The sequence below is a fragment of the Vigna umbellata genome, chromosome 1 (assembly GCF_029865625.1).
Source record: "Vigna umbellata cultivar VRB3 chromosome 1, Vumbellata_1.0, whole genome shotgun sequence".
NCBI lineage: Eukaryota > Viridiplantae > Streptophyta > Magnoliopsida > Fabales > Fabaceae > Vigna > Vigna umbellata.
In genome coordinates, this window is record NC_142165.1 from 49,480,112 (window position 1) to 49,494,150 (window position 14,039).

Below are 14,039 nucleotides of genomic sequence, written 5' to 3' on the forward strand. Positions count from 1 at the left end.
AATATGTGATAAAATTAAAGTAGAACATTTGAAGTGTTCTAATCCTTTTACAGGTAAATACACGATATCATCTTACAATATACACTTTTTACATGCATAAACAAATACCATATAGTAACTTTGATACAATCACAAAAGATGTTTTCCAAAACAATCTATTTACATATTATTTCATCAATCATCTACTCACAAGAATTTTGTTATAATGATAGTGAAGGAATGCAGACATAGAATTCTTGCGTTAAGAAACATTGTAAGAAATAAACGTCCTTATGGTGTTTCTGCAATCTGTACTTAGTTGTCAGTCTTGTAGATGTGAATGGTTCGTTAACATCTTCTTATACTCTCAGCCTTTGCAAAAAAATAAAATCTCCTAAGTTCTACAGAGACTGTAACAACAACCCCTCCCCCAATAATTTGTACATATTTGTATGCCCAGAAACATTCCTTAGTTTGTTTCATGGACCAAAATTCACTTTCAACAAAAGGATTGAGCATTGATATAAATCACTAAATGAAAACTTAGTATAAAATCGATTTATAAGATAAAGTTTACATTTATTTATATACTATAAAATCATCTTATCTCTAATCGAATGGGTTGTGTTAGATATATATCCATTAGAGATAAAACGACCTTTTAATATATAGAATGGGATGTGTTAGATATCTATTCATTAGAGATAAAACGACTTTTTAATATATAATTAAGTGCAAATTTTATCTTATAAATTAGTTTTTGTAGAATTAACTTAAATTTAAAATTCATTATATAATATGAGGATGTCTTTAATCACACTTTGACACTTAATTTAACAAAATATATAACATACATAATAAATATAGTAATCAATGAAAAATGTGTATCTCGTAAATGATATCATATTTACAATATTATAATGAATCATGATCACTAAGACATCTTGTTTTATGTTAATATGATAATTATATTTAAAAAATTATTCCGTTATGATATCGTCCAACGGGAATGAACTCTTTCACCCTTAATATACACAAATTATACAAGGTTTATCCAAAATTTAATTACTTTTACAATTTTTCAATCATTTATAGAAATCCAAGATCAACTAAAAGTGAGTAATATAGACGCATCAAAAACAAAACAAAGATGAATAATCAATTTAAAAGAACTACACTTCAATTATAGAAAAATTTTGTATTTATCTAGCTGGGGTTTGGGGTTTTTCATCCCTTAACTGCAACAAATTAGTTACACATGAAAACGGAAAACCAAAAATAGAAAAATTGAACTAAGAAAAAGTTGCACTTTGACTTCTTGCACCAACCATTTGAAGGATTGCAAGTGAGACCTTCGAGAGTATTTCCCATAAAATGGTATTTTAAAAGTGGTAGTAGTTTAAAAATAGTGAAACTCACTTATTTTAATATTAAATGGTTTAATTATAAATAATTTTGTTATAAACGAATTTCATTATTTTAAAACGTATCATCTATCTAGAAACCACTTTTCTAGAGTTCTCTACCTTTTCTCTAAGAGTTCTAATTCCTGAGTTATCTCTTTGACGATCAGGAGGTACTTAATCAACCATGACAACGATGTCTATGTTTCTACCCGATCAATCTCTTTAATAGAGCAAGTAAGTTTCGACTCCTTTTTCTCTTTTCGTTCTTAATTGAGATCATGCTTAATGATCTATTGTCGCATGTGAGTTGTAATATCCTTTCCTAGTTTCCTATTGACCAAAGGTCATAAGGGCTCTCTCTGATATTTGTTCAACGTTTTGTATGTGTTTCTAGAGTTCCTTGAGCTCTAAGCAAGAGTTCGATGTTTATAGAGTTTCGTTACTTCAGTGTAAGGTAAGGGAAGCTAGACCAAGTTTAGTTGTGTTGGTATTATAAATTTAGTGTTTCTTTGAGTTATAGATGATTTTGATAAATAAGTATGTATGTTAATTTGTGATCTTGATAGTATGATGTGTGTATGATTGGAATGGTGTGAAATTGATGTTCTATGTTGTCATGATTGTGTGTGATAATGTTGATTTGATATTTGAAAACTAAACTTAAGTGCTTGGAGTGAGAGCTGATCAAATTATTGAGTTTTAAGCCTAAAAGGGGAGGAAGGGGGACGGGGGGGGGGGGGGGGGGGGGTGGTCATATGTGAGTTTGAGAATTTGGGGCTAATGTGGGAAAAATTGTTATTGAGGTGTTGTCATGAGGTAAATTAAGAGTTGTTGGAGGTATAATGTGATTGAAATTTGATCTGTAATGAAAAGGTAGTGTATAGTTGAAGTTTATAGTGTTTTTAGTGTAAAAATGGGGTTTTGAGTAGTGAGATTTTGAAGTAAGGGGTTTAATCTGTTTTGGATAGTTTGAAACAGGTTATGAGACTAATTAGGACTTGGATAGAGGTTCAAACTAGTGAAAATCTGTCATGAAGGTGAGAATTGCATCTTAGGTTGGTTTTTAGTCCATTTTGGGGGTTTTGAGTTGTTGAGTTGGTTTGGCACATCTAATTCCTATCCAAATGACCAATGTAATACTCTACTTTCATCTATAAACATGTTTTCATATCAATATTAGTGTTAAAGATTCTAAATTGATCATTTGGATATATCCAAGATTCGCCAATACCACAAAAATCAAGTTGCTATAAAATACTGATAAGAATAATCGATTATCTCACTTGATAATCGATTATTCTAGTCATAGGGTCATATTTTCTTCAAAGCTCTCGACAATGATAATCGATTATTGTTGTTCAGAAATCACCTCTAAACCTGTTTGAAGAGTTTTCAGGATTCTATATGTCTGTTTTCGACGTTCTTTAGATCGTTTTGGGAGTTTTGGACCCTTCTGGAGTTGTTGGTGAGGGTTCCAAAGATGTTTTCCTTGCCTAAGTGTAAGTACCAAGTTTCTATAAAGAAAAATTGTGTTATTATGTGACTCATAATGACTTGTAATGGTGTTTCTAGTTATTTAATGTATGATCACTATTTTCATGTATTATTATGCAATGTAAAATTGAAGAGATGTATGTGGGCTCAAAGTGTTTCAAAGTTGTGAAAGTGAGTTCCAAGGTGGAATTCTTGGTGTAGTTTCAAGTATCTTTAGTCTGAATGCAGGGAGTTCAGTCTTGAGGGTTATCCTGCCACTCTAATGGTCATTCATTCTCACATATAGAAGATTGACACATGTGGTGAGAGTAGTAGGAGGTCTTAGTCTTGAGTGCTTCCAGTATGATCTAAGGCGTGGAACAAACTAACCTTGTGAGTGTGGTAGGGTAAAACCCATTGGCAATGACTTTGTAAAGCAGTAGAAGTCACCACAAGTGCATAACCCGCCATAGCTTGACATTCGTTCTAAGTCCGGACATTTTAGTCAAAGTATAGTCATGCATAAAGTGTTTAGTTGGTTGGTGTGATATGTGTATCATGTGTATAATGTTTAAATGTTTATATATATATATATATATATATATATATATATATATATATATATATATATCACTAATTGTTTGTATTCTAACTTACCCTTGTTTTTTTTTATTGTTTATCTTTGTGTATGTTTCTCTTTTGTGATGCTTACAGAGGACATATCTCCAATTATCTCAGCATGGGAGTGAGGGAGAAGCATCAGTATAAATAGCTCTTGAAATTCTTTAAGTGTAGATATTTCTTCTATAAAAAAATCTCAAGTTCCTTTTATAAGTTATCATCTTTGTAGCTCTTATTTTAGTGGTTTTATACTACTAAATTTAGGATGTTACATCTATCACTCAAACTATTTGCATATAATTAGAAATGATATTTATATATAGCAATGCACGTTGTATTAGATTTAATAATATTACGTGTCATGGTTTTGTATCTTTTATGTTATTTTAGAAATAATTGGCAATCATATTGTATGACTGTCTGGTCAACTACGGATTTGACGATTAGCCTTTACTTGATTCATGCGAGCCATAATCAAGATTGGATAGTCATGGAAATGAATCGGTCGGTCATGAATAAGGAGAATTAATATTAATGTTGACTAACTTAGAAGTAAAGTGTGATTACTCACAATTGGTTGTAATTAGGCCGATGTTAATCAAAAGCCCACTAAAAAATCTATAAATATATGTTTGAGGTAAGAAAGTAGGAGATTTGCGTTTACTACACTATTAATATTTGAATTATCAATATTAAGCTGACTTTGGTATCGAAGTGCCTTCTATAGATACCCTCCGAGTGGAAGCACTAGTACTTGGACTTCAAGACAACTTTTGGACCCCAAACGACTCACCAGACTTTGGACCGTTGACCTCAACCTTACACCCAAAAACATTTTGGCACCCATCTTGAAGTCGAGTATTCAATGAACAAAACCCCTATGATGACTACCAGGAATATGATGAGCAACGTCGCGATAGAAGAGTTAAAGAACCAACTGAACCAGCTAGAGATTATGAGGAACATACAAAACCATATGGAGGAAATGCAAAGGAGTTATGATGACAAGTTAATATCCCTCGAGGCTGAGAATGCGGTCATGCGTCAAGAGCAAAGCACTCGACATTCAGTGTCCCATGCACCAACCCAACCTCACTAAGTCTGCCACAACTAAACCTAGAGAAGACTCATGCAAGACTGACCACGAGGACAACACGGGGCCTAGCAAGGAAAACCCATTCGTGCAAATAATCAACATGGATGACCTGCTGCCTTTTACACCAGCTATCATGGAGACTCTCATACCTCTGATCTCCCAATCTTCGAAAAGTATGACAGATAAACTAATCCTTGAGGAAGCATATGAGGATGTCCTATCTATATTTAGGAACCACACAAAAACGATTAGGACATATCATTAGAATCATTCATTAGTAGAGACACGTATAGAAGACTCAAACACATGCGAACCAAGATGATTTACAAGCTCAAAAAGAACATACAAACCAAGAAAATGGACAAAAAACCAACTTACTCTATTAAAAAAATTGATTGGACATAAATGAAAAAGTCGCCACAAGAATCACTCTAGTCGTCTCCGATCTTCAAACAAATGAACAAAAGGTGAAAAAACCTCTAAAAGAAGAAAGAAAGATCTAGAAGAATTTTTTTAAAAGAATATGTATTTTTAAATAATAAAACTGTATTATAAAAACATTATTTATATTTTAAACTTCTAATATTAAAATACTCAATTCTCAACATTTTAAACACATTATTAATTTTAAAACACAATTTTTTACACTCTTACAAAGAAAAATACACTTTAAACACATTATTAATTCTAAAACACAATTTTTTTAAACTCTTACTAATAACAATACACATATGTATGTAATCTTCCTTTATTTACAAATAACAATACACATATGTATGTAATCTTCCTTTATTTACATAATTGATATAAATACATTGAATATTGTAAAAATATATAATTTTTAAATAATTTATTAAATATAATAAATTTTATTTAAAGTTAATGAAAAAATACTTACCACTGCTATAATTCATGTAACATATCAATACTAATAAAAATATAAAAAAACATCCATAGAAAAAATAAAACCAGAATATTAACCGCCCTTAAGACATATCTAGTTGAACATGTTATCTCCCAATTTATTTATATTTTCACAAAGTCCCAATTATATGTTGTCTCCCAATAATTAGTTACATTGCATCATAACTGCCTTTTGTTTTTTAAAATCATTCTTATGAGTTTACTTGAGTTGTTAATTAAAACTAAGACAATAAATACTTAATATAATGATTAAAAATTGACCTTTCTAAAAATATTCATAAATTTAATAATTAACAAAGCATGTAAATATACTAGTTTAATTGTTCTATTTTTAATTATGTCACTATTTTATATACTAGTGAATTGGAACGCCCTCGCTAAAAGAAAAAAAAGAAAGTGAATTTCACATCAAAGATTATGAAATTTGTTAATCCCATGATGAAACTTATAAAGCCTTTTTTATTAAAATTTTTAGTAAAATTATTTATTCAAAGACTATTTAGCTATGTAATGATGAGGTAAACCTGTTGTGGTCCCATAAAAAGACATCTTATGACCTGGATCACACTTAAAATAACTTTCAATTCTTCACTCAAAAATTTTCCAAAATTCATTATTACGCACCAATCACAATGGAAACACTAAATATACCTAATGGATATGTATGAAATACACGTGTTAGATTTTTCTTTTCAATCTTTTATTAAAATATATTAAAAAATTAATATACTTCAAAATATTAAAATTAGTACATATAAAAAAATATAATACTATAATAATGATATTATTTTAAATATAATTCATCTTTTTATAAATTAGTTTATAAGATGATTTTAATACTCGCTTATATATCATAGCTTATATATTATAAATTTTCCGTATCTCAATTCTAACAACTATCCAAACATTAAATCTCAATCATACTACTATATGAAAGTCATGAGATAGGGACTATTTTTTAAAACTATAAATCATATAAAAATCAAATTTAACAACAACAAAAATATAGTTAATTTTAATAGTTAGTGCTTCTGTTTAATTCGTTTGCCCCTTTCTTGTAATAAATCCTGGGCACTCTAACTGAGCAATAAATTAACATAAAAAGTGTATCATGAATATCATTACAAGAAAATAAGTTTTGTTGTTACATTTTAAATAAAATCTAAATAAAAGAGTAAATGGTCAAGTGTTCACATAAATATATATATTTTGATGATGACGATTAAAATTAGAATAATTTAAATTTGCTTTACTGATTATATTTTGTGGTGGGGTAGCAGATCCATTTGTTGGTTTTTTGGAGCCACTGTTGATGTCTCAATCTGATACAAATTCAACATAGCTAGCCGGCTAAGGTTGCTAAAGACCAGCGCACTATAATGAGTTGACTCTCAACACTTAATTGGATAAATTACCTTATTATATAGTGTAATTTTAATTTATTTTTCGGTCTTTTTATAATTAATAATAAATATTTTATTATATTAAAATTTCATGTATAAAACTTTTAAAAATGCAACAATCTTTATTATTAGAATAGCATGCTAAAATTTTAAATTAAGATGAACTAAAATTACAACAATATTAGAATTCAAAAGTTTACTATAAAAGAACGACATCTTTAATTTGAAATATTGCATCGAGATTTAGATTTAAAAATTTAAATCAAATTATTATAAAAATAATAAATACTATTTAAGAGATTAAAAAATTGAGAATAAAACGCCTTTTGATTTTAAATTAAAATAACTAATTTATAAATCTTTTTGTTTTTAACAGCGACCATATTTTGTAGTTGTCCATCGCAAAGATATACAATATCCTTCTATCAAACTTTCATGACTTTTACTATTTTTCATAAACTAATAAAAGCATAGACGCTATAAAATTTATATATATACGTTTTATGATAACAAAAGAATAATAAATATAATTACAAATTTAATATAACTATTATGATAATAAAACACAATTACTAAAACATAAAAGGAGAAATTATAATAAAAAATATTTATAAAAATAATTTGCTGGTATATGAGTCTCTCATTATTTTCTTATTTATTGCAGTGCATACGGATTCTCATGTTGGATACAAATAAATATTGTGAAATATTTCCAACAAATTCTTTATATTTGGGAACACTTTATTCAAATTTACGCGTTCATCGACATACTTAAAAAAAATATCAATATTAATAAAAATAAAAATAATTAAGATTATTTCTAATTAATTTCTCTTTTATATTTCTATGCTAAAACTAAATTATAAGAAGAAATATTTATAGACTAAAGAATGATAAATAATATAATTAATTATGCTAAAAGTGTACATGTTCCTCATATATAGTATAATATAAAAGAGACTAAGTCGTTGAAGTCTAAATCTGAGTAAAATGTCTCCTATTAAATAGTGAACATCTTAAATAACATTGCAAAGACTTAACTAATAATTTAAGATTTTGAGTTGATATATAACGCAATGTTAAATATATCTTTATAAAAAAAAATTCTTTTTTATTCGATTTTAGAATCAAAACTTTTTTATTTTATTATAATATAGAATATGAAAATATAAAGAATATTTTTTTTTAATATTACAAAAGTGAATTAGCTAAATTAAAGCTATTAAATCTAATTTATCTAAAGAATATTGATAAAATGTGGAAGCACTCATCAATTTTCAATTCAATTAGTCTGTATAGCAGATTTTTCTTCTGCCTTTTCTCTCCCTACAAATGGAATTTCCTATCCGACTTATTCTTAATCCAATCTAATAAAAGACCCAGTCAGGAGACAGACACTACAATAGTTGTGTAGTGAAAGAACTCTCATTTCTAAAATTATTGAGTCCTTTTCACTCCTAGAATCTTTCCTTGAATCCGAGACGAAAATATTTACAACATTTTTTAGAACAAACAAAGCTACTGATGCTTAGAATTTAGAATCAAACGCAAAAATTGAAATTAGTTTTTTTTTTAAATTTTGGATAATTTAATCATCCATCTTTTTAACTATGTGAGTTTAATTTTTTAATCAAATTTTGTTAAGTTTATTTAAAATTTCAAATATGTTTTTGAGTTAAATTTGATTAAAATAACTAAATTTCACATGTTTTTAAAATTGGAAGACTAAATTGAATCAAAGTTTGGATACGAGACTAATTCTATTTTTGACTAAGGGACACACTAGTGCAGAACGGGCTATAGACGTCCGTTCTGTGGGTCTTTTGACGTCCGACCTCCAACGGACGTCTATGTGGGTGACGTCTATGTAGACGTCCGTTGTGTCAGGCCGGACGTCTATATAGACGTCCGTTGTGTCAGGCCGGATGTCTATATAGACGTCCGCTGTGTCAGGCGGACGTCTATATAGACGTCCGCTGTGAACCTCTCGGACGTCTATACACTACTGAAGAAAGGGCTTTATTAGACGGGTTATTTAGGGTTATTTACGGGTTATTTAGGATTACAGGGTTTGGACGTTTGTTTGTGCACTGCAACACGTCTGAAGAGCAGATTCGAAATGAAAATGGAGGGAGATGGAGGAGTAAACGACCTAAAACGTAGGCCAAAAACGCCGCCCAAGAACACGCTACAAACTGCACAAAAATGCACAGAAAACGACTTTTAATCGGTTCAAATGAAAGATATTTCATCACTGAACAATTTAATCGGAATAAAAGTAAGATTAAATGGTCCAAAACAGATAAAAACCAACCTGGAAATGCAAGGCGCAGAGGGAACTCTCACGGGTTCGCATAACTCTTCGCGGGTTCGCGTTTTGGTTAGTAAGTCCTTATTTTAAACGTCTTTTGAACGTCCGTCCTGAAGGGGGACGGACGTTTAATATATATAGACGTCCGTCCCCCTCCAGGACGGACGTTCAAGAGGCTGACAGAGTAGTTGAACCAGTCAACCCCTTGAACGTCCGTTAGAGGGGTCGGACGTCTACTGTATTATAGACGTCCGGCCCCGTCTAGGACGGACGTCTCCACACTCAATTATTTACATTTATGCCACCGGTCAATTATTTACGTTGGGGTTTTGGTGGACGGACGTCTATGAGGTGACGTTAAAGATCAATTTTGCACTAGTGACAATAGCTTGTTTTTTAATGGACCCAAAAAACTTTTTCTTTCATAATGTTTAACTATGACTAACATTATTCGGGTGTTACTCCCTCCACCACCACAACTTGCTTCCTCCACCACCCCATTCCCCTTTTATCTTTTTTTTTTATTTTTTCATTCCTATTTTACCCTTATTAAAATTTTAGGGTTAATATTATTTAAAATCTCACGTGAACATTCATTCTCTTTATCATTCTTTCCTCTCTCTCTTTATTATTTTTCTCAGGTTCACTCTTACGTTCCACCATTGTTGGTTGTCTCTCATGTTCCACTTCTTTTTCTCTTTTATAGAATTGTGACGTGAGAGTGTGGTGGACTTTGTGTTTAGTAAGATTGAAAGTGGGGAAAACAATTCATCTTCAGCCGTGAGTGGGGTGGTGCTTCAAGGTGCTGGTTCAGAGGCGTGAGAGGTTCAGAGGCGTGAAGGTGCGTAATAAAACCCTAAAATATAAACCGTAATCGTTAAACGGATGTGAGCATCCGTCGACGGATGTCAACATCCGTTTAAGGGAAAACGGATGTCGACATCCGTTTTCCCTTAAACGGATGTCGACATCCGTTTCGACATCCGTTTTCCCCTTAAACGGATGTTGACATCCGTTAAAGATTATACGGTTTATATTTTACAGTTTTTTTATATTGATTTTGAAGATATTTAAATAATATAATTTATATTTTTTGATATATTATTTTTGAATATATTTTGATGTATTTTAATAATGTATTTTTGAGGAGGAGGCATATCAGGCCTATGGAGGAAAAATGGAAGATGAGAAACGAATGTGATGGAGTTTGGGTGAGAATCTGAGAAGGTTGGGAGGTGGGTGAGAAGGGGTAGAAAAATAGATTTTAGGGTTAAAATAAATAATTAGGATTAAAAAGTAAAAAGGTTATTTTTGTAATTATAAAAGGTTAGTTTTGTAATTCAAAAAATATGTAATAGAATTGGGGAGGTGGAGGGAGAAAATGTGGTGGTGGAGGGAGTAACACCCACATTATTCACATATTTTTAGTAGAGAAAAATTTAAATTTAGAATTTTCATTAGAGGCTTTTAGTATTGGGATGATCAAATGAAACATTGATGAAGTAGGCCTAGTTCTACAGCCTCTGTTGGGATCTTTTGTGGAACGGGTGAATTATAGGTTTCACTACTTTTATTGACAATGTGTGTGTCATTGAAGTTGAGCTTATTGGAACCACTTTTGCAATAAAACTTGTATTGGAAAAAGGGTGGCCATTCTATTTTGTTAACAGAAATCACAAAATTGTACCTCAGTACATAAGAAACAAATGGAGAAGGTGTTCTACAAATTAGATGCATAAACTTTAGGATTACTACCTTTAAAGAAGCATACAAGTGTACAAACAAACTTCTCAATATAGGTATTGATTCATATATCTTAATGAGTTCAGCGACTCAGAAGAGTCCTTGACATATCTATAAGATTAATATAAAAAATTCATTGAGTAATCAAATGTATAAAAAGTGAAAATTATATATAATAACAAAGATATACTGCCTAGCTGAAAAGAAAAAGAAATTAATCATATGCAATATTTGAAACCTAAATAATTAATAATATATAATATTTATAATAATTATTTATATTTTATTATAATATTGATAGTAAAAGAAACCAACTAACGTTTCTAAGGAGCATTCATACATTTTTTTTCATGCAAGTTAATTTTATTTATATATTATTTTGTGTCTTTTAATGAAAAAATACATCATTAACACATACTTTTTTAATGAAAACAAATACTTTTAACACACATTTTTCATATATAACTTTTTATACTTACACAATTTTGTTAAATGATACCTTTCATCGTGATTGTTTTGTTTTTTTCCATTAATTTTTAGAACATCTCATAAAAGTAAAGATATATAGAAATGATATGACTGAGGTAAATTAAAAACTTCACTCGAATTTCTTGGAAACTAGGGCTCTAAATGAAGACAGTACAAGGAAGAGAAATGTGCAGCTCTATACATTTGACAAAAGAAAGAAAAGTAGAAGCCACAGTAATTTTCACTCTTACACATTAATCATATTTCAGTTAAACCTTTATCTGCCACCAGTAACTGCAGAGTGTTGAGGCCTGTACTTGTACCTCTTTGAAACGACCAAATAGACGAAGAAGTTGATCAAGCTCAATATGGAAAGTAACCAGTAGAATAAGTTAAGATGGTTTCTGTTAATATTGTTCCCTGCTAACCAGCCTCCACTTGCAGTAATATTCTTGGTTGCTCTATTCACGATTTTCACCAATATGGAGCTCAGAAAATAGCCAACGGCCATGGCGCACCACAGAAAGCATGTAGACGTGGATTTAAGGCTTTTTGGTGCCTCTGAATAGAAAAACTCAAGAAGTCCCACGTAGGTAAACATGTCAGCTATGCCAAATAAAAAATACTGAAAAGAAAGCCAGAATATGCTCAATGGCAATGGCTGCAGTACTGGAAATGCATCAAGCATGTTGTTGTCTCTCGCAACTCCTTTCCTCTTCACCTCTATGATTGCTGCCACTGCCATGGAGAGGGATGAGAGTATTAGGCCAACTCCTATGCGCTGCAAGTGCGTGATCCCAGTGGAGATACCAGTGAATCTGCTTAGAAAGGGCACACAGATGCGATCGTAGAAAGGGACAAAAATGATTAAGAAGACAACTGGGAAGATTGGTATGGATGCAGGTGGGATGTGAAAATGCTTGGCGATCCTGGTGTTCATGGTGGAGCCCTGTTGAATAGAGAAGGTTTGGAGTTGTGCTAAGCAAAGGGTCATTATGATTGAGCAGCAGAATATAGGGAGCATGCTCAGAATGATTTTGGCATTTTCCACTTGTGTCACTCTGCATAGTTTCCATGGGTTTGGAGTCTTTTGATTCTCGGCTTCAACATCAGAATTCCTTTGGATGGCTGCTTTGTCCAAGAACCTGTGCAAAGGAAATTTCATGCGTTTAAAACTAGCTATATACAATATAGCAGCCAGAAGAAGCATCAAGTATTACTAATTTTAGACATGAAGTGGGATTGAACCTGTAAATATCTGTATGAGGTTGATACTCTATTTCTACTGCAGCTTCTTTGTCCTTATCAATCTCATATAGTTGGCTAGGATTTGCAGGAAAGGGAAGGTTTCTGTTGCGAATTGCAGCAACGTAGACCTGTAATATCTCCATGATTCCGTTTGTTATGCGTGCAACATGAATTCGGTATAGTGGTAACCCTAAGGCAAAGATTACGGTGCCGAAAACAATAGCAGCTGTGGAGATTCCGAAGCCCCAGACCCAGCCATTATTGTTTTCTATATAGACATTAAACGTTAAGCTGACTGCACCACCAATGCAGAGTCCTAAGAAGAGACAGTTGAAGAAGTTGGACATTTGCATTGCTTCTTTAGGGTCTCTCTCATCAAACTGATCAGCACCATGTGAGGGCAAGGAAGCTTTCACACCTGCACTGCCAAAGGCCAACAAGTAGAGCCCTATGAAGAGAAAAGCTTCCAGCTTCCCACTGACCTTTTCACAACCTCCACCTTTCACATACACGTTGCAAACCGGTGACTCTATGCTAGCCTTGTGTGCCTGTATTGTAAGCAATGCTAGTCCCTACAACAGAATTCACTTGATAAATATTACTACGTTGTGTTGAATCACTGAAAAAGAGTGTTGAGATAGTTTACCAAAGACTCGAAGAATCCAGAAATGACAACGGCTTTGTATCTGCCAATCCAAGTGTCAGCAAGAAGGGCCACCACAATGGAGAGCATGTAACTAACACCCATGTAATTGGTCACCATGTTAGCTGCATCTGCTAGTTCATAATGCATGTTTTGATTGAAGTATGATACCAAGTTCACTGCCAGTGACAGAGTTCCCATGTTCTCCATACCAAATGCTGCAACTATCAGCAATGAAACCTTCATCCCTCCATGTTTGTATTTCAAAGCTTTTCTTCCTTTCCAATCAACCTTTCCCTCAACAACCAGCTGATCTTCTCCCTCCCGCTGCATCCTCTCTACATTCCCATCAGCAACTCGATTTTCCTGCTTGCAAATGAAGACATGAGATGAATATGCAAGGGGCATAACTAAAAATCGGTGCATGCATGTAGTAGTAAACAAAGCAAATATAGTACCATGATTCTGATGAAAAATTTTGAATAGCCAATTCAAAAGAAATGGAAGTAGTGTATACTAAAATACAGCATGGAAAGACCATTCTCATCGCTTATATATATACATTCATGATCCAACTAATTAAGCAATGTATGAGTAAAAGATAATTATGTACACTCCAAATGCCTCATAATTAATAAGGTCACTGTCATTCATTTGATAATGACCAGTTCTGAAGAATGCACTGTTTTTGGTCGATTGCGAAATTGAGCTGCATGGAATTCGC

The 14,039-nt window shown here is 31.9% G+C and overlaps 1 protein-coding gene across 1 annotated transcript; it reads right to left on the reverse strand.

The window, feature by feature from the left end:
* Window positions 1–11,701: 11,701 nt before the first annotated feature.
* Window positions 11,702–13,675, reverse strand: LOC148205609 (protein NRT1/ PTR FAMILY 4.5-like). Its single transcript, XM_088111476.1, has 3 exons — window positions 13,319–13,675; window positions 12,673–13,244; window positions 11,702–12,569 (listed from the first exon to the last, which is right to left on the reverse strand). Exons 1-3 carry the CDS (start codon window positions 13,646–13,648, stop codon window positions 11,702–11,704), a joined length of 1,770 nt encoding a protein of 589 aa, XP_087967602.1. The 5' UTR covers window positions 13,649–13,675.
* Window positions 13,676–14,039: the final 364 nt, after the last annotated feature.

Bases quoted from the DNA above. Each gene is read 5' to 3' on its own strand.
- LOC148205609 (XM_088111476.1), bottom strand. From the start codon at position 13,648: ATGCAGCGGGAGGGAGAAGATCAGCTGGTTGTTGAGGGAAAGGTTGAT. The intron at 13,245-13,318 runs GTAAACTATCTC...ATTCTGTTGTAG, and splicing joins CTGGATTCTTCGAGTCTTTG to GGACTAGCATTGCTTACAAT. The intron at 12,570-12,672 runs GTTCAATCCCAC...TCCTTTGCACAG, and splicing joins CCTCATACAGATATTTACAG to GTTCTTGGACAAAGCAGCCA.